Source organism: Terrapene carolina, unplaced genomic scaffold (assembly GCF_002925995.2).
Source record: "Terrapene carolina triunguis isolate 2854851 unplaced genomic scaffold, T_m_triunguis-2.0 Scaffold88, whole genome shotgun sequence".
NCBI lineage: Eukaryota > Metazoa > Chordata > Testudines > Emydidae > Terrapene > Terrapene triunguis.
Window position 1 is genome coordinate 7,827,045 of NW_020664439.1, and position 21,669 is coordinate 7,848,713.

The 21,669-nt window shown below is 42.9% G+C and overlaps 1 protein-coding gene across 1 annotated transcript in view; it reads right to left on the reverse strand.

The window, feature by feature from the left end:
• Positions 1-5,611: 5,611 nt before the first annotated feature.
• Positions 5,612-21,669, reverse strand: part of ITM2C (integral membrane protein 2C) — a 46,557-nt gene continuing 30,499 nt past the window's right edge. Inside the window, exons 2-6 of the mRNA XM_026649930.1 lie at positions 20,912-21,052; positions 17,089-17,286; positions 14,662-14,772; positions 10,700-10,850; positions 5,612-8,633 (exon numbers count right to left, since the gene is read on the reverse strand). Of these exons, the coding sequence (XP_026505715.1) occupies positions 8,542-8,633; positions 10,700-10,850; positions 14,662-14,772; positions 17,089-17,286; positions 20,912-21,052 (693 nt within the window). The 3' untranslated portion in view covers positions 5,612-8,541. The remainder of the gene's footprint in view (positions 8,634-10,699; positions 10,851-14,661; positions 14,773-17,088; positions 17,287-20,911; positions 21,053-21,669) is intronic.

Consider the following 21,669-nt stretch of genomic DNA (forward strand, 5'->3'; position numbering starts at 1 on the left):
TCCCTTATTTTAGAGATACCATTACCCCAGGATTCTCACTCTTGGAGAGTAAGGTCTGCGAGATTTCCCACAGGAACAAAGTAAGCACAAGCACAACCCTGGGTGGTATGAGGAAGGCTGAAGTCAACATAAAATATTTTGTTTTGTTGGTTGGCTAGTTTATGCTCATCTACTTCAGAAAGAGAGAGGCCAAAGGAGAATTCTTTGTTAGAGGTTGAATCCAAGAAACAGAGTTTGGTCAATTTTGGAGCACAGTCTTCTTGGCAGCCTGCAACTGAAATGTCTCTGAGGAAGGATGCTCTTCCTTGGATCAGATGAGACTCAAGATGGCCCACGGAGTTTAAAGGCAACCAACTCACAGCACTGTGTAATGGACAGAGTCAGTCATCCAGACGTGCTCATCTCAGCGACAGCACTGCTCCGGGAACTGGTGCCAAATGAAAAAAAAAAAAAAAACAAGAAACAGAGTGAACTTTCTAAGGGCTTTAGTCCACCCCAAGGACCCTTAATGTTGAGTGTAGGTTTGGAGGTCTGTACCACCTCCTCTCCATATGCCCTCAAGCACCTGCACATTCCCTTGGGGGGGGGAGAAGAGGGGTACAGTCCAACTGACATTGTCTCCAACTGTCAGTTCCCTTAGCAGGTGAAAGGTTAAAATGCTGATCCAGGCCAATTTGTGGTGTTAGCCGCGGAGATTGGAAGCATGGCAGCAAGCGTTTCCAGTTGTATATTTGTCCTCAGTGAGGCAGGTGTCAGGATGACATTGGCAGGTTGACAGGGTTGTCTTGGAGACAAATCCCAGCTGAGTCCAGATCTTCAACCTATCCTTGTCAAGCTGGATATAGGCTTCAGTAGGCCCTGGCTCACTGCCAGATGGCATCACTGCCCCCAAGAAAATGCCCCCCACACACACCCATGCTAGACACCCAGGCTCAGAGGAAGACTGGTCCAAAGAAGCTTTCCTTAGCTCTGCAAGGACCACACATTAATACCCCACAACACAGGTTGGGAGCTTAATGGGGTGGGGGTCCAAAAGCATCAAGCCTGCATGAGCCTGCACAGGGTGATGCAGACACACTTCTCCAGCTAGTTCCTGCTAAGGTGAAGTTGCTGCCAAGTGTAGCTGGCTGAGGGTAGCCTGGAAGACAGCCCCAGAGGGGAAAGGGGCTTTGCATGGGGAACTGACAAGCAACCAGCAATTGGCTAGAAATGCTGCAGGAACCCTCAGGAGGGAGCAGCGAGAAGTGGGAATGGCTGTGGCTGCTCCCAGGGACGGCCAGAGGGAGCTCCTATCCATCACAGTAATGGAATGGGAACTGACAGTTGGAGGCAGTTGGGCCGTACCACTTGGATGGCAGTATTGGAATGTTCCAACAGTTGGGGGCAGGGGGCAGTCACAACCCTCGTTGCCTTTGAAGTTCTAACCCTCAGCCCTCTCCCAAAAACTGGAGAAGCCGCCCTTCAAGTAACAGTCCAAACCCTTGGTGAGATCTATTATTCATTCCCTTGGGGGTGACAATGGAGCCTCCAAGCAAATACTTGACCATTTCAGCTGCTCAACAGATCAGTCTAGGACCTCATTTCCCACTCCAGACACAGAAGCTACTCTGGCCACAACTGACTTTTCACTTTGGGAAAGCTTCTGGAATGTACATTGATAGCTTCCCTGTATAACCACTGTGTAACTCCAATCAAAATCCCTGTGTGTTACCATTCATCTGCTCACATTCCCAGATAAGCAGCTATTCTAAACTGGAGTTAAGGTTGAACACGTGTGAGTAACACATTGTAGTGATGCTAGTGATCCCCAAACTCACGAGTAAGGTAACATTTAAAACAAAACATGTTATGGTAGGGAAATGCTCAGTTAAGGTACCCAAACTGTAACACTACATTTGCTTTGTAAATCTCTCCTTTCTTTGCTCCTTTCCCATTTTTCTGTCCTGCTTTTTTCCCTTCCCTCTCTCACAGTACAGCCTTCATCACCCCCAGCTCTCTTAACACATGGACCCCAGTCCAGAGTACACCGTTTTCCCAAATTCCCCTTATCCCATCTGCCCCATTCTTTTCACTTCATGCCCTTCAATGCCCCATGGTCCATTGTCTGTCCTGCTCTCTACCTATATTTTCTCTCCCCTCTATCTTCCATAATCTCTTACCTTCTGCCCTTACCACTCATCTCTCTCTTGCCTTCTCCTCCCCCCACCCCCCACTAACCTACCCCCAACCCTACCAAGCCATTCAGGATCCCCAGCTCCAATCCATCCACCTCTTGTCCTCCATACATTCTCTGTCCTTTCAACCTCAGCAGTCTTCTGCCCCAATTAATTTTGTCTTCAAATCCATTGTTTTCTCCACAAGCCTCTCCACTCACTTCCCCCCTGCCACATGTACACAATCTAGCTGCTGTCTTCAACTCTCCAATGCATCTTCTTTCCCTGCAGTCTTCCCAGTCCTAGCTCTATGCCCATCATTCAGTTTCCTCCTCCCACCCATCTGAATAATTCTCAGGCTCCTCAGATCCTCCAATCAAGTTCTGCCTGAGGCAACCACCTACCCTGTCCTCCACCTCAGCCTCCAATCCACCCTCTAGATTTGGCCTACATTCTCTGCCCGCCCCCCAGCTCCACCATTCAACAGATGCTCTACTCCAGGGGTTCTCAAACTGAGGGTCAAGATGCCTCAGGGAGTCATGAGATTATTACATGGGGGGGTCACTAGCTGTCAGCCTCCACCCCAAACCCCACTTCACCTCCAGCATTTATAATAGTGTTAAATATAAAAAAAAGTTTTTAATTTATAAGGGGGGGGGTCGTACTCAGAGACTTGCTGTGTGAAAGGGGTCACCAGTACAAAAGTTTGAGAACCACTGCTCTACTCCATCTCAAACCACTACCTCCAATCACATCCCCCACCCCCACCCCCCAGCACTTCTCTGGCCTTCGGCATGTCCTCCATCCTACCAGGCCCATCAATCCATAGTCTGGTCCCCACTCAACCCATCCTTTTCTACCTCCAAATGCTCACTCAATCCATCCTCTGTGACTCCCTGCCCCCACACTGTGCATGTCTGCTCAGTCCCCTGGAAATTGATTCTTTCCCTCCTGGCAGCCTCCTCATCAAATTGATTTTTCCTTCCCAGGCTCCACAGGACTCCCCGCAACTGGATTTCCCCTACCTTTCCACTCACCACTTGGTGGGAAGAGGGGGTTCCCCATAAATACATTTGATGGTTTCATGAGATGGGAGCAATCCTGTGCTGGGCCCTACAGGTCTTAGGCTCAAGCAATGGAGCACCTCTTCCCCTGCTCCGTATGGAAAGTGGCATAGACCATCTCCACAAAGTTATGAGCCTGGGAAAATCTCTGCTTCCAGACCACAGAGGGACAACTCAATGCTGTGTAAAAGTCTATGGATATTCATCTGATCATTCCCTTTGGCCATGTTCGCTCCTCCCTTCCGTGTTTGTTTTCTGGTCCACTTTGCAGACACAAATGTTTGGAGGAGAGTGAATATTGAAGCTCACCCTGTGCAACCATGTAACTTATCTGACCAATTGCAACTAAGCAACACAATTCAAATTTGCAACATTCCTAACTTGTACAGAGAACTAAATTAAAAAATGCATTTGTGGAATAAATTCAGACATTGGGATTTGCTTGCTGATATTCTTTGAGCAAAATGATTGGTTGAATTTGTTAAAGTAGTTGTCTTGTGAATTATATACTCTCACATATTCTTGACAGTCTCATTAAAAGTCCATTGTAATAGGATTTTCCAAAATTTCTTCCTTTATCCTTCAAATGTTATTCTGCCAGGCATAAGATTTAAGAAAGTAATGGCCAAAATGGAGAGACTTCCAGATGATATGAAAACAATTAGAACATACGGATTTCTTATTTTGGTCAATATTGAGATTTATTGTCCCCAGAGATAAATATTGACCTCCGTTTCTCCTCAGTCAATATTCACCTTAGGGCAATAAACTGATATTTGCCGTAAAATCTCTCATTAGAATGCACAGCCCAGACTTCAACTTCCACTAATAGTTCTCTTTTTCAGAACCGTAGGAATTTCCTGTCATCTGACTGCAAAGGAATGCAGCAGAAAGCTTCATCCAGAGAAATGCCAGAAAGTCAACTTTGTAAAAGTATAACATTTTAGCTTTTGATGATGTCTGGTCATGGTCAGTCATGAAGAGCAGCCAGTTTTGGAGACTGCAGTTGTTACAAGATACATCTTTTTTACTGAACTCTCATAGTTGTGGTGAATAGCCTGGTGAGGAGCAGAGTAAAAGAATCTAAATGGAAGAGAATAAAAAAATCAACTACAGTACTTCAAAAATTGACCAGAGGGGGTGATGGGTGCAGGCTCTGGGAGGGAGTTTGGGGACGGGAGGGGGTGCGGGCTCTGGAATGGAGTTTGGATGTAGGCTCTGAGCTGGGGCAGGGGTGTAGGAGGGGGTGAGGGGTCCAAGCTCTGGGAGGGAGTTTGGGGGTAGGAGGGAGTGTGTGGGAAGGGGTGGCAGTGCAGGATCTGGGAGGGAGTTTGGGGATGGAAGGGGGTGCTGGGTGCAGGCTCCAGGCTGGGGCAGGGAGTGCGGGAGGGGCTAAGGGGTGCAAGCTCTGGGACGGCGTTTGGGGGCAGGAGGCGGGTGTAGGAAGGGGAGGGGGTGCAGGCTCTGGGAGGGGGTGGTGGGGTGCGGCGTTTACCTGGGGGGCTCCTAAGCAGGGCGGGCCAGGGGGCCTCCGTGTGCTGCTACCCCCAGGCACTGCCCCCACAGCTTCCTATTGGCCGCAGGGAAGCTTGGAGCAGGACACAGACCCACCCCGCCCATGGCTGTAGGGAGGGACGGCAGCCACGTGGAGCAAGCAGGCAGGAAGACGCTCAGCTCTGCTGTGCTGCTGGTGGTGGGTGGGGGCAATTTTAAATCGCCCGGGGGACGCATGGGGGGAGCACCCGGGGGTGGCAGGTGGGGCCGAAAGAGAGACCTGGCCTCAAACGTTGCTGGAGCTGGGCCTCGGGCCAGGAATATTCCTGGTGCCCAGGCACCATGGGCCCATAGAACTCGCCACCCATGGTATGGAGAAGTCCCCAGCAGGTGTACACAGAGCCAGCACAACCAAGTTCTATGCCACTCACCTTGCAGCTCCAGGAGCTGGAGATGGGAAAGTGAGCTAGAGTAATGTTCTGTTCTAGCTATCCCCAGCTGGCACAAGTTAGAGTAGCCCCTAAGGCTGGGCCAGACTATCAGGGAGACATAATTGGTTGCTACTCCAGGATACTCAGCTTCTCTTCTCTCCCCCCTCTTCTGGGCTACCCCTTGTCATCCTTTGTCAGGTGCTCCCTAAATGTCAGACAGAGCCAACTGAGCTCCTACCTTCGCTCCTACCCCACTGGTGACTGCATTTCTCAGTCATCCCTAGAGGTGATCCCTCCAAACTAAGGATGATGGCACACTGGTATAACAGCTTCCACTGCTGCTATCTGTGCTTGATCTGTACTGGGACAAAATAGGTGGTTTCAGTTTCCATAGCTAACAATCTGGTGCCTCTCAAACAACCGCGTCACAGAAAAACCCGACCCTTTAAATAAAGAAACAACTAAGAAATCAGAGGTAAAAGATTTTATTAACAGGTCAGATTTCTCTAACAGACAAAATATACAAAGCATTTTAAGTTTTGTTACTAGACAACTGCTGTTTTGATCCTATGAACTGTGATTACTTTAGTTCACGCTAAAGAACTAAGGCCTTGTTCTTAAGTTCATGGATTGCACATAGTTAGCATATTTAATGACCAGTTAAAACATGCAGAATCAGAAGGAAAAGGGAAACAAGTTTATATTTCCACCTGAGTGCAGGTTGGCTGAGATTCCTAAAAGCAAAAATAAATGCAGGGCTTAAATTTACCAGTTTGCTGTATTTGCATCAAGCAAACTGATATCTGCTCATTTCCCTTCCCCACTCCCAATATACATTAGTGATCCACTTTGCAAAGTAGGGTTAGGACAAAAGAGAGAGAATTTTGTGTTTTGAAAAATTAATTATACATAAAGCACATACCCTACTGATGTTGGGGGAAACATACCTTACTAAGCTGTGTGAATTGTACAGGACTTTTCATTTTCCATAAACTTAAACATTAGAGTAAGTCTAAAAAGTCTGCATTCTGATAGGTTAAAATTTAACAATTCCTTTTTATAGGTTTATATAAAAAATAACGCTCAATATCTCAGGACAGACAAATTACCGTTGTGCTGCATGCTTGCCTAAAACTTCTGCTTTTGGTTTCATATAATTAATTCACAGCATTACTACTTTAAAGTTGTCTATCACAAAACATCTCTTTTTTTTTGGTTCTGCTGAGTTAATGATTGTACTTGCTTTTACTTTATCTTTCCTCTTTCTAAAACATTAAGCTCATTTCAACAGATGGGGAACAAGTCCAGATTTGCTGGAAACCAATTAAAAAGACTGTGCCAATTTGAAATTAACTCCATTCACACAAGCAAAAACAAAAAACTGCCTGCGTTTCAAGGGCCTACTTAATTTTAACTATAGTTATGGAGCAGAGTGAAAAATAATCACCCTACAATTTTTTTCTTTTTGCTGATCAATAGACATGCAGTTCAGTTCACACTATTTCTATGCAATATATTGATCAACCAAATCTTGGTCTTGTTTCAATGTCTATACAAGGATTCTATCACATCTGTAGTTCAGCATTTTTAAAAAAAACTATATGGGTGTTGAGTGGTCTCTTTTAACATGCCAGTTAGTTCTGCAAGATTGTACATGGCTAGACAATACTTATTGGCATAAAAATAGCCCACGTAAGTGCTTGTGATACTACAAAAGGAGGACTGTTTTACACTATACAAGAGAACTCTCTCAAAAAACACAGACTGTTCACGCTGATGCTGCTACCTCTACAAGCTCTGAAGCTGGGGTCACTGCTTGTGCTTGCAAGATGGGCCAGGGACACATTAAAGATCCTGGCAGGTTAAAGTAAGGAAAATGAATGTGTAAAAAAAACTGAAAAAGCTGCTTAACTATTTCATTAAGATCTTCAAAGTCCCCAAACAAGCAGACCCCCTTAACATGCCACTTGCATAAAAGTGGAGGCAGAGAACTCTGCCGAATTCCAATGAAGGGCTGTTCCTTGCCCCTAGCATATAACCAATTAGCTGGTCTGCCTCCAGGCCCCATGGAGAAGGGGAGTACCGCATAGCTCAGACTGTCAGACAGAGAAGGGACATGTGAAATGGGATAGGACCACAAGCCTCTGATAGTGTGAGACCAGTGGAGATATTCAGATAGAAAATAAGTATGGAATCTTGTTTTTTTAAATATGGATTGCAGTAGTTAGAACTGTACGGGGCAGATTCTTAGCCGGTGTAAAGTTTCATAGTTCCATTGACTTCAAGGACTGCAATGGAGCGATGACAATTTACACCAGTTGAGGCTCTGCCCCTTTATTTACTTCAGGAAAATATATGGAAAGTGAAGGCCTGTCTGCCCAGTATAAAAAGATAAATGTGTGCGCTCAATATGTTGGGCTAAATGCTGAAGAACAGTGTCCTCCTGGTGAAAATATCACAATGTGCTATCAAAAGTTACCCAAAGCTGGGCCTATTATTTGTGCTGGGATATATATATACTTGTGTTCCATTCACTTCTTTGTGGTCATGAAGCTTGAATCAGTCTCCATTCAATTTAGTCACTCTTTTTTGCCTTTGACTCCTTCCAGAATCCACCCTCCCATTCCCCACCCTACCCCCACCTGCAGATCAGCTGAGGGGCACAGAATGGTCAATGGGAACAGAATCAGATAGTCCTTGCTCAGAAAAGTACACTGTGAGATAATTTCAGAGCAATGTGCACAAGGAGTGTGTAAAGGCTCCATTTGTTGTTTGTGAAATAGGCTCTTAGCAAGCACGCTCACTGGATGACTTGGAACAAGAATTTACACTAAGAGTTATTACTTAGTTTGGCAGAAATTCTCTATGTGCAGAACTTCCCTAGATGCAGCATTTGCAAACCTCAGACCTGTATTCTTACTGCATCTAACAGCGTTCTGCTAGTTACTACATCCAAATGGTAACCCCTCCTTTAATGGCATTATTTTACTTTGGCTTTTCTGTGCCAACATTATGTCTGCATGAAACCACCCACTGATTCCAGCAGAATGAAACATTTCTACACTGCATGCTATTTCTTACCCTCCATTTCCATCCCCACACTTCCCAGAGCACGTATCCTCCATGATGGGATTCCTGTCCTGTTGTGTTCACAAATGACTGAGTCTATTCTGAGTTGCATTTTGGTTTACTGTGTAAATTTAAGCCCAACGAAGAGTCCCAAGTAAGTAGTACATACAGGACAGAGACAATAGAGTCCAATGTATAATCACAAGGGATCAGAGAAGTTAGTGCTGCCCAAGCAGGGGGAGAGTAAAAAAGTAAGACAGATTATCACTTCTAAGGAGAGGATCTGTTTGTGCAAGCAAAGCAGAGGAGGGTTACATTTGAAGAGCTGCTTCATGACTTTTTGCAGATAACAGTTTCAACCACAAAAGTGTTTTCAAAGTGGCGAATGTGATTACAGTTTCCAGCCTCACGTCGATTGATACCTAAAAGAGACCAAAAACAAAAGCCAAGTTAGGATGGTTGCATTATGTAGGTGTGTCTGGGATGGGGCAGGGGAAGAAAAAAAAATCAGATGAGATGCAAACAACTCTAGCATGCTGAAATATAACAACTGTATAGCAACAAGGAAAGCCATGCAAATTCACTTCCCCCAGAAAACAATGTAATCCTGCAATGAGAACCAAGTCAGTGGAATTGCTTCTCAGCTCCTTGGAGCTCTGGTCAAGTGTAGTATCTGTTCTTATCAGTTTAATCCCTGCAGCAGAGTGAAGCCCTTACTACCCAGTTCCTAGCCGGGGAAAGTAATAGGGAGTAGTGTGGAAAGGTTGGTTTCAGTGTACAGCTTCTTAATATTAGCTCAAAAATCAAGAGATAGTATGACTCAAGAGACAGTACGACAGGGCACCCAATGAAGCTAATGGGTGCTTAAATACTTGCCACCCCAGTTTAAGTTTCCGTTTATTCAACTGTCCTGGAGTAAGTTTGAATCTCTTCAGAAAACAAATATTGCACACTCCAGCATCCCTAATACCTTAACAGTTTTCTGCACTGCAGAAGCTATTTTCCATTATAGCTTTGCATGGCAGCTATTCCACACTGCTGCAACAAAAATACGTGATTACCTATTTTTGTATCTATATCTATCAGCTTCTAGAATCATAGTATCATCACAGTACCCATTTACCCTTGTTGGTGCAGTAGGTTAATAGAGAAAGGAAGCAGGAAGTGAGGAGTATATTTTGTTCCAAAAGAAGATGTAGGATAAATATTTTAAGGGGTAGGTGCGGGAAGAACCAAGCTGAGACTCCCTGGGATAAATGGAGCCTCCAGCTATGGAGATTCTAACCAACATGCTAAAAGGCTGGCAAACCTCCTCTTTCCCTGCCTGTCAAAAATCTAATCTGATCCAATCAAACTAACATATATTACAATTGTAGGAGAATAAGGACTTTGGATAGTGAGTAAGTTAAAAATGCTGGGGTTAAAAAGCTTTTGTGGCTACATTAGCTTTGAATATAAGGCACTCACAGATGAATTTCTTCACATCGCCTTAGGGACTAAAATAGTCTAAGGGCTTGTCTATACCTGAAAATAAATCCAGAATAAGGTCGGGTGTGACTTTAAAGCAGATTAACTATTCCTGATTAATTTGGTGTGCAGATGCGTATATTCTGGGATCAGTATGCCTTATTCCAAATTAGCTTAAACCATTTCCAAAGTGGAATAGTTAATCAGGAATACCTATTCTGGAATAAATCCCAACATAGGCTACATCTACACTACAGGGGGGAGTCGATTTAAGATACGCAAATTCAGCTATGTGAATAGCGTAGCTGAATTCGACGTATCACAGCCGACTTACCCCGTTGTGAGGACGGCGGCAAAATCGACTTCTGCGGCTTTTTGTCGGCGGCGCTTACTACCACCTCCCCTGGTGGAGTTAGAGCGCCGATTCGGGGATCGATTGTCGCGTCCCGACGGGACGCGATAAATCGATCCCCGAGAGGTCGATTTCTATCCGCCGATTCAGGCGGGTAGTATAGACCAGACCATAGACAATGCCTAGTGCTCCCTATCACCACTTCTTCAGTCTCACTATTTTATTAGAGGTGTAAACCCCATGATAGGGCTCAGTTAAAGTCTATTTGCAGATTTTATCTGCTCTCAATAGCTACCACTGAAGTGGGTGTGTATATTAGGGATATTTTTGAAAAATTTCCCTGCATTGCTAAATACTAGTTCAGTCCCAGAAGCTCTCATGTAAATGGACAGCTGGCTCTTACAGGCATTTTATCAACCTTTCTATTAGGCTAATACACACACTGGTAAAAATTCCTGCGGCAGCCAGTACACAATTACACTGGAGCTTCCAATGTCACTAATAGGGGTGAAGCTGCACTGGGTTTGCAACGGTGGGAAAGTTTTGAAAAGCTTGCGGCTATTCACAAAGAGTCTGTACCTCTCATCACCATGAGTCAATCGCTACTGTCAGCAGTTGTGAAACAGTGGAAAACAGGGTTAATACAATCAAGCACCACAAGGATCTTACGTCTCCTAGCAGTCCTCCGCTTCAGCCTGTAAGTCTCTTTGCCGCTGCACAGACGGTAGATAAAGGAGCCAAGCTGCTCCATGTCATTGACATGCTCTGTAACGATCATCTCCTCTTGGATTATGTATGTCTGAGGCAGGTATGTTCCTTTCTGAAATTACATTTTTTTCCAAAAATTAAATAAAATCAATTTGATAATCCAATCTGAGCTCCTGCTGCCTGATTTTTAGTGGATTAATATTATAGTTTATGTAATAAAGATAATGGGCTCGCCAATTGATCTGATCAGATCTTGTCCCAGAACAGAGTTTTGCAAGGACCCTCAGTATGTATGACAAGGACACTGAGAACAAAATACTGCCTTAAAGACTTTTACTGACATAAATGGAATAGTAATCAAATGAAAAACAAATCAACCAGAACGAAAAAGGAAATAGTATTGTTCTAGAGGTATGTGGTATTATTTATTATATAAACTTCCAAGATTAACATAGTCACATCCTTCCTTGATAACCTGGTGGTAAGAGCCAAAAGGACCAACCTCGTGTTTGGCATGCCAAAAGAGTCTGATGGTCCAGGTTCCTCAATTCTCAAGTGGAAGATGAAAAACTCAGGAGGAGCGAAAGAGCTAGAAAGCTACAGAAAAACCCAAGAAAACCTGACCTAAAACAACTCAACATGGTGGCTTGCCCCTCTTATAGAGCCTGAGCACTCTGTGCCCCCCTTCCATGTCCAAACTTAATTTCCTCATCCACATAATATTGGGGGGCACTTAATCCATAAAATGGCATATTCATACGTATTAACAACAATTAGCTCATTCTCACATCTGTTATTTCTCGCCTGAACCAGGCTGGTGGTGGTGATTTCCATGTTCTTTGTGGTGGACCTCTTAAGTGCAATTGGCGGGTCACTTATCTAAGCTAAAGGTCACAAATGGATGTATGCTAACCTGATTTAGCTCATACAGCATGTGGCATGTATGTTCCTTGCATTACTGCCAAAAATACCCTAATGCAAAGCTATACATCTATTATAATAAAACAAACAACAAACCCATACGAAAGGATATAATAAAGCTCCACTCCCTTTCAGGAAAACAAACAGAACTGCCTCCTCATAGCTCATCAAAAAGAGCTCTCTTTTTTTAAATCGATGTATCAAAATATTTAAGATCTGAAGCTCCATTTGCTGGGATTTTATACATCCCATCCACCCAATAGTTGTTCCCACTGGGAAACTGACCAAAAGCATCAGAAACCAGATGGTTTGGGATATACACAAGGATCAGGGGTGCAAAATGAACGGAAGGCTATAAATAAATGTGTGTTGGGGCAGGAGGGGGGGTTATGATACTGGTATCATTAAAATATTAGGATACAGAATCTTAAGCTATTATTCAAGCAAAATTGGGGGCATAATTGCCCCCAAGCCTCAATCTAGATCAAGGCCCATATTTTAAATTCATTTTAAAGGTCAAAAAGAAACACTGCTCAGACACTGAGCACACCTCAAAAGCTTGATTGGCCTTGGCCTTCAATATTTCTTCCCACTTCTTGATTTCTTTAGAATATCCAGGATTACTGCATCTATTTCCTGGTCTGATGGCTTTAGATAGTGACCATTTCAAATCATTTCTGACAGCTCACCCCATACACACCATCTTTATAAATTGCACTTTGCAGTATAATGGTAGGCCTTCAAACTCCTAGAAAGGAGAAGGGTCCATCTAGCATCTATCAATTTTTCTTCACAACAGTCACAGAGAAAAATCATACATGTGTTTGTATATATTTTTAGAGACAGCCGTGATATCATATTGAGGAATGATCAGATATTTGCGTCAGAGCTATATTGGCAATAAAAGGGATCAGGAGGAAAATTTGCTTGGGAGCTTTAGAACACAGACTCAAAGTTAGCTGTGCCTTTATTTGAAGATTCATTTTTCATTCATTCACTTAAGTCCTTCATCCAGTCTACATTAACTCTTCTTAACAAATCCTCTGCTCACCATGAACCCTTACTTCTACAAACCTGATAGAGGCCAATTTAAATGTGGTCAGAAAAAAATCAAGCAGTGATAGTGAGTTTTTCAGATCCTAGGCCTTTAATTACCACTGGCCAAAAAACTGGTTATGTCCTTAGAGAATGAATGGGAAACAGGCCATCTTAACACAGTGCTGTGCTGCTGGACTGGCACAGTTTACTGGATCAATAAAACTCTCATGCAATACTGCAGTATCAGTCAATTAGTGGAAGTTCTTATATGCTAACACCACAGTTCTATAAAAGTTAGGTTATTGATCCATCTGCATTACAGGAGGAGAAAGAGACTGCATGACGAGTTCAATTACCGGCACAACTATCATGTTAGTATACAAGGATGGAGAGCAGAATTCCTCTTGTCCCCAATGTGTGGGAAAGAGACAGTCAATCTAGTTTCTTCAGTCTTTAGATTTAGTTATTTGTGGGAGCTAAAACAATTGAGCACCATTGTTCCTCAATCCCAGGATTTAATTATGAGGTAATGACATTGTTACCCATTTCTTTTCAAAGGGCTGCTTATAAGAGAAAAGACAAAAACACAGTTTTAAGCATCTCGCTGTAGGAAAAATAGAACATCAGGAGATGCAGCTATTCTGAAGCTTTCAATATGGAACCACTTGGACTGACAGGTTCTTTGCTGGCTCATCTAGATTGATCACTGCAGCATGGCAGGGGTGCTTTGTCACAGGCATTTCAGTTCCCCTCCTCTAACTAGATGAGGGTTCTTAGATTTCTCTCTCTCTCTCTCTTAATCTACACAAACTGACCTGGAGAGACAAACTCAGGGGACATAAAATGACAATTTCATCTCTTTGCCCATTCAATCCTAGCCTATCCTGTGAGGAAGCCAATTAGTGCCTTTTTGTTGTACTGACTTTCATGTAGATATCAGTCTAGGAACCAGACTGGGACCCCCAATCTTGTTTCACAGAGATCCAAAACAGTCATCAGATAACAAGTTTTGGTCAATGATGACTTGGGCTGGACTCAAATCAGCAGACCAGAGGTAAAAGGCCATCTGTCCCAGGACCAACCTGAGCCATCCAGTTCCCTCAGTAAGGATTTTGAAAAAAAGTGAGCTTCCTGGAAGGGAGGGGGTGTTCTAACATTTATCAATCCAATAGGTCACCAAGACAGGCGCTCACCCAAAAGGGAAGGGTTTAAAGCTGGGCAAAACTAGGTCTACACTTAAAACATATGTAGGGCATCATTTTAAAAGATACACGTGTGCAAATGCACATACAAGTCGAGCATTCACCCAGGCAAATGACTGATTATTCAGCTAAACCAGACATTTACACAAGGATACTCGATTTGCATATAGTTTCACTCACATCTTGAATGTCAGACCTTTAATCCCGTGTAAGAAAAAGCATGTTACTGCCTCTGTAATTTAGTTATCGGTAAGGACAAACTGGCATTTTCGTTGACTGGATTTAATATTAGCTTTTCTGTTTCTCTATTGTTTTGTTATGCAGTCAATAATCCTGGGTCCTCCTTTTCCTTAGACTCTTATCAACATACATAAGCTTATCTTTTCTACTCTTGGGACTGGTTACATTTAGTGAAAAGAGAATATAACAGGGAAACAAACTAACCTGTCCTTGAAACCTGCTACAATTATATAATCCATAAAAGGTATCAGAGCATTTCCTCTCTGCTCTTAACAGATACAAACCTAAGTAGGGGGGATAAAAATAATCTTATACAAATCTATACATGCCTGAGTTACCACACTGTGTGCAAAAAAATAAGGTTTCAGTTAAACTCTGAAACCTTAACTGTACACAAAAATATAGTCATATCCGATGCCTGTTTTCACAGATACAGCAGTTTCTTTTCAAGGGAAAATTCTAATTGATGCACAGGAGTTAACTCAACAGAAGTCTATTAAAAAAAATAGCATCCAGACATACCTTCATATTAACCAGCAATTCCCAGAGATTGCGAGGTGGCATCACAATAGTGGTGTTCAGTTCAATGACATAGCATTTATCCAGGGCTATGTCATGATAGGCAGTCAACCCCTAGATCCAAAACAGAGAGATCTTTCTGATTAGTCCAAAGGGAGAGTGAACTAAAAATTACAAAACCCTACAAAATGGGGTGGAGTTGTGGCATCATACACCAATAGGATCCATTAAAGACTAAATTGATACTATTTAAAAACAAAAACAAAAAACCACCCACTTACCACAATAATCCCCTTTGGGGCAAAGCCCCAGATTCAAGTTATCTAGAAAAATGTTACTTAAAATAGACATTAAGTTTTTGCCTCTCTCTATAGAATCTTATCTGTCCACAGCCCTGACAACCCCTTACTACTCTTCCCTTCTATAACATACAGCAATAAAGCCCTTACGCACATCTACCCCTGTTCAGCAATGCACTTGAGCATTCACCAATAAAGAGCACAGAAGCTCGGCTCAGGTATACAACAAACATATTAAAGTATCCCAGGTAGGCAACACTAGCTCCTGTGGGGTTTACTAAAACTGTATCTTCCATGCCCTCAAAAGAGCCTTATCTCCATGTGCAGTTACTATTTATTTAAAGCTTCAGCAAAAGGTGCAGCAAACCAATGTGGCAGAAAAGAATTTTCCAGTTTCTTCTTCTTAAGGCAGAATTTAAGTGCATGCATATGTGGGTGAAGAGGGGGGTTGAGGTGGGTAGCAGTAGGATACTATGGACTACACAACCTCAGATAAGTGTTGTGTAGAAAAAAACAGATGTCAATGTCATTATGTTCCTCTGGACACTTATGGACCAGATCCGCAAAGCTCTAATGACATCAATGGACCTACAGTGATTTACACCAGCTGAGGATCTGGCCCTTTATCCCTTGAGTTGTTCAGGAAGTTGCTCCTTGGATTAAGTCACCATTTAGGTAGAAGGGAATTAAAACAAAACTTGCAACACTCTGCCAATAGCTCAGCCACGAAAACAGTAATAATGTGAGTTTTAGGAAGGGCAACAGTCCCTCTCATTGTAACAGTCACCAGAAGGAAGCTGAAGATACAATACGAGGAAAGGATGGCAAAGGGGAATTGAGGATGTGTTGTTACTGTAAAAAGGTTATTTTGAACCCTGCAAAACTAGGAATTCTGTGAAGAAAACTCAGCACGTCCTTGTGGTCCGTTATGCTATTACACACACTAATGGAATGCAGGTGAGTGTGTGAGCAGCCTGGGTTTACACCAAGTCATTAAACTTCAGATACTTGACATCACTGCTTGTGCAGCTACCATACCACCTGCTGCATTAGCTATTTGAGCAGTACTTACATAAAAGCATGAATATCAGAGGGACTCATTGGTCCCAGCGCATTCCTAAGCCTGATTTCTCCCATTACTCCACAGAACACTTCTTTATTTGGTCTCTCTCTGCACTGTGGTTTGATCTACACACTCAAGCAGGGCACAGCTGAACCAAACACTTTCAAAGAGTTAGCCTTATATACTGTATGTGGGAGGTTAGTGAACTGGATCATTACTGAATTTATGGGATTTAAAGAGATCCCATCTGTACAGTCTAGTCATCTGACTCATTTAACAGCGGTGGCTTTGCACGGCCTTATGTGAGATACAGATTCAATGTCCAGTTATGTGCTATCTGTGCTGCTGGGGTTGGGAGTAAAGCAGAAGCAACTCACTTAAACCTCAAGAAAGAGGTTATGCAATCCAACACTTGACAGAAACCTCTGGTCAATTATGAACTGATGCCAACAGACTTGAAGGATTCCTGCCCAGTAACACTCAGCTGAAAAGATGGTGGTTGTAACAGTACCTTCAGCAGGTAAAGCAATGGAAATATTGGGGGTTCTTAGAACTCCAACAGAACCTGGAGGCACTTAGACAAGAATCCAGAGTGTGCAGCTCTTACGAATATGGTCTCGATGCTATACTTAAGTCTTAAAGGTGCATTCAGAAACCAAAGCTGAGTTATGCACTCAAACTCATAACATCAAATGTAAAAATATGACAGGTAATAAATTACTTTGAGCACCAAATTAGTCCGTGGAACTCAGTGCTCAGGATATTGAGGCAAACAGGTTGGGACATTTCACATAAGGTCATATGTGGGAACAATATCGCTTCTCATTCTTCAGGGCATAACATGATTACCAGCAGATGATTAGGAACATCAATGATCAGGAACAAGTTTCCTGCATGGTTTAGAACTACACAATTAGGTGATTAAAACTTTCTGTGCCTTCCTCTAAACTCCTGCTATTTCCCACAGTCAGGGGAAGGATTCTGGTGGATGATTAGTCAGCGCTGGCATGGCAGCTCTTATGTTTTAACTATAATAACGAAAAACCATTGCCTACAGAAATTCCTCACCCGCTGGAAATCGTGGATTATATCTGCAGGGTCACTCCCCCCAAACTGGGGAACTGGGATGTTGATCTGCTCATAGTTCTCCTCAATGTAAATCTTCACATCCTCATGCAACTCCAACTGCCCCTTAAATGGCGAGTAGAGAGAGTCTTCGAAGAGGACCCCACAGTGGAACACGCTCTCCCGGGGAAGCTGTGGAAACTAGAACAAAGTGGAGACGGAACATACACACACACACCCCGTTACAAATCTCATCAAGAAACAACGCTTTGCATGGCACTGAAGGAGGGCACAAAGCAATGCCACTAAGCTTGTTTCACAGAACATGTCCCTGAGAGCATTTAGGAACAAGTCTGTCAATGTGTTTTATTAGTCAGGTCACTGCAGTGCAAAAACACCCCTCATTAGTAGCTGTTTTCTAGTCCTATAGACACACCAGAGCCCTCCCACCCACCATACAAACCCAAATGGAGCACAGTTTACAGCAGTGTTATCTTCCTCCATAGAACAGTTACGGTTGCCATAAGCAGAGAGGTTCATTCTAACTGGATTTGCAGTTTGCACACTGCAATGCACCGAAACCACTAGGAATTTTCTACTTCACTGTAGATGTGGTTTCACTCTACCTAAATTCATTACAAGCAGGCACCACTGGACCCCGTTTGTTCAGTAACCCACGGCATACAAAAACAAGAGGAGGATAAAAGGATGGAGTCTGATCACCGTGACCAGATAGGCATACTGTAACCACCTGAGACCTTGCACACACAGCCTTGATGCCAGGAAGCACCACTGTCAATGTTTAATGGGCTTCTCTCTGTTATTTGATATAAACTATCCTTTGCTCTTGCATGCAGCACACAATGAAGATGTCCAATGTAAAGCCTTGAATGAATCATCTTGCACTTAGTGCTATTCAGATCACCTCCTTTTGTTCAGATAGCAGCGACACTGGATGTTGTCCTCCACCCAGTCAATAGTCAGCTTAAATGTTATGTGACAACAGGCTTTTTGTAAGCCAATCCTGATGTAAAAATAACCCCAGCAACTGCGTCTATGGGTAAGATGTGAAAAAATGGTCAAAAAATTGTCACAGGGTTTAAAGCTCATTTATAAAGACAGGTGGAGATAACTTATTTGTATACCTGAAAATGCAGATTAGAAATTAATTTTGCAGCAAGGAAATTTATTGAGCAAGGGAGCATATAGAAGACTAAATTGCTGAGTGGATAAAAGCTGGACACATAGATCCTGCAGTCCTCAGAGAATTAATTTGGTAATAGCTGTTCAATAGACAGCAGTCCTCATCATAAAGCCCTTATACAGCTATGACTGGGTGTATTTTTGGCTAAAAATTCAGCTAGCAAGAAAGCTATGCACTCTGCCTCTTAAAATGAGGGCAAGGGATTTTTCTTTTTTAAACAAAGTATGTGAATTCAGTGCTTATGAAAATGGTTGGGGGAGGGGAAGTCCTCCTTTCTGCTTCAGCACAAGCACAGAATGTACAGAATTCCCCACAAGAGCTCCATCAATGCACTTCAGTCTGGAGTCTCCTTTGAGAAGAAACCATCAATCACACACAGATCTGGCTTCTTATTTTATATGGACAACTTAGATTGTGACTCGAGTGGGGATCTGAACCTGGGTCTGGGGCACTAATCTACTGCAACTTCCCCTCACCCTCCCTTGTTGAGCTTCTCACCCTTATCCATCCATTGCTCAGTCTCTTGAGCCATCACCTCTGTCCTTTCTTCCATGTCACCTCCTATGTGTGGTCTGACCCACCTGAATTATCCACAAGGCTCTGCCCCCTCAGCTTTTAAGATCTCTTTCTCAAAATCCCACTATGAATATGCTGCCTACAATGACTAGATGATTTGTACAGAAAAATCCCTTTGTTGTTCCTCTTCCCTGACTTCCATTTACTTGTCATTGACTGTGACTCCTCAGGGCAGGGGCCATCCCTTCTTGTATATTTGGAAAGTACTTCGTACATCAGGGCACTACCACAAGCAGCAGCAACTGGCCACCAATAGGGTAGAAATTTTCAAGTCAAGATCGAAACAGCTGGCAGGTTTTGCCCTAGAACTGTGACTATAAATAAGCTACATTCCCTCCTTCCCCAAAGCAACTGAATTCTATCTAGTTGGCCCACTCAGCACACAGATCCTAAAAGTCACCAAAAGCTATATTTTACAAGTCACATTTTCAACAAAAGAATATGATTAATTCGTCATCCTCAAACATTTCTAGGGAATCATTAGATAACACTAATTGAATAGGAGGGTTTTGTTTAAATTACCTCTGCCACAATATAGAAGAGCTGAACAGTCAAGAAGTTTCAGAAAGATCCCAGCTTTCATATTAAATAGCATTATATTGGGAAGCAGTGTGGCCAAATGGTTAGAGCACTCAACAGACTCCGGAGGTCTGAGTTCTAATCCAAGTTCTGTCACTACCCTGCTGAAAGACCCTGACCAGGTCATTTCACGTGTCTATGCCTGGTTCCCTTGTCTATTTAGATTTAAGCTCTTTGAGGCAGGCACTGTCTCTCTCACTACGTATCTATAAAGTGCATGGCACAATAGGGCCCCTAGGCACTAGTGTAATATAAATAATACACCAATCTCTTTCTAGAGTTGAGGGCAATCTGACCTACATAACAGAAAACAATTCCCCCCCCACCCCCGGATGCATTTTTAAAGGAGCCCTCATGTGTATATTCTTTGAAGTGTATTGAACAGCTGCTGTTTAACTGCTGTGTACTTAGACTAGGAAGGAGGCATCTAACAGAAGGCACCTAATTCAACTGGACTTGGGCACCTAACTCCTGCAGGCTTCATGGAAAACCCTCACTGATTTTCCAATAGTAAATACTACTACTAAAGCACAATAGGAAATGCTATGTGTACTGCAGTAGGGCCAGAAACCCGAGTCCCATTGTGCTAGGTGCTGTACATACAGATCACAAAGGAACAGTCTCTTAAGCTCTGTGTTCTTCCCAACCCCTTCTGCTCCCTCCTGGCAAAACACTCTTTAAAAATGGTTTATGACTAAGACCAGTAAAGTTATGTTTGTGACATAGGAGTGACAGGACATTTACATATACCCTGGAAAAACAAAAGGCTTCTGGACTGTGTATTCCTGCTATTCCATATACAGGTCAGATTGTATAGAGCCATGCTCATTTTGTGTCCACCCAAGTCAGTGCATTTGTAGGTATGGACGCACACACAGCCCAACAGGAATCGGCAAAAGCCATGTGCATTTGCATATAAGCCCAGACTAGCTTCATATATTTGCCTATGCATCTACTTTGCACATGCACAATCACATGCAGACAAATGCACGTGAATCTACTTGCTGGAAATCAGTCTCAATTTTGAAAGTAATCTTAAAGCAACTTCATGTATAAAAGACATGTACTGCTCCTGCTTTGTGTGTACTGAATGATGCAATGGGCTATATCAAATGTAACTGCTAATCACAAGACAGGGTTATGGATAGCTTAAGCAAAGCCAGTTATATAGTGACATAGTACAGAAAAATCAAAGAGAAATTGTCCTAATGTTTTATGCTGCAAGAAAAAGCTGTTGGTTTTGGAAAGTTTTCATGTACTCTTCAGAGCAGAGACTGTCTCTTATTGTGTGTCTGTGCAGTGCCTAGTACAATGGGGGCCCTGATCTAGGCTGGGACAGGTAGGTGCTACCATAAAAAAGGTGTTTTTTTTTAAAATAAATGAGGCAGGTGTTGTGGCTGCTTAAATTTATTGGGGAGGGAGGGAGGGGGGAGGCAGGAGAACTGGAATTTTCAGATTGTATAGTACCTGGGTAATGAAGAAATATCTGTAGACATACATGGATGCAAACACAAGGCCCAGGAGCAAAACAATGAGGCCCATAGTCAAGTAGCATAACCCACTGAGAGACGACCTCCTTGTTTGCATTGGGGGAGGCTGCTCCTCCTCCTGTGAAAAGAAAGAACAAAAACATTAGTCAGATGCAGTAGGAGGAGATCGGAAGAGCAACAACATGTTGTTTAAAGCCCACTCATGGTAATATGAAGCACAGCTAATAAATGCAGATCAGGGTCTTTCAAGGTAATCTCACATGGGTATCCTGGGAACCTTATGTGACAATATCATTCCAGTAGGGATGACAAGGACACATTTCATACCTTTTCATTATATATATGTGTGTGTGTATATATATATATATATATATATATATATACATACACATACATACACACACCTCAGCAAGCTGGCCTGATAAATGTAAGTGCATTTCTCCCATATCTGTGCACAAGTTCCTTTTAAAAAATATGAAAATCAACAGAAGAGCTGAATTTTTCAGGGACAGTCCTTGGAGTAAATAAAATAGAGGACAGGGATATGCTTGTTTTAAAGAGCTGCCTAATGATAGGGGTGCAATGATTTTATCAACCATCTGTGTCCAAAACATTACCCTAGCTCCCACGTATCATATTCCAACACACCTTTAACACACACTCAGGTACATGGGGCTTGGAACAAAAGAGAAGAGTTTGGAAGGGAAATAAACTCATGTTTCAGGGCATTAGTCA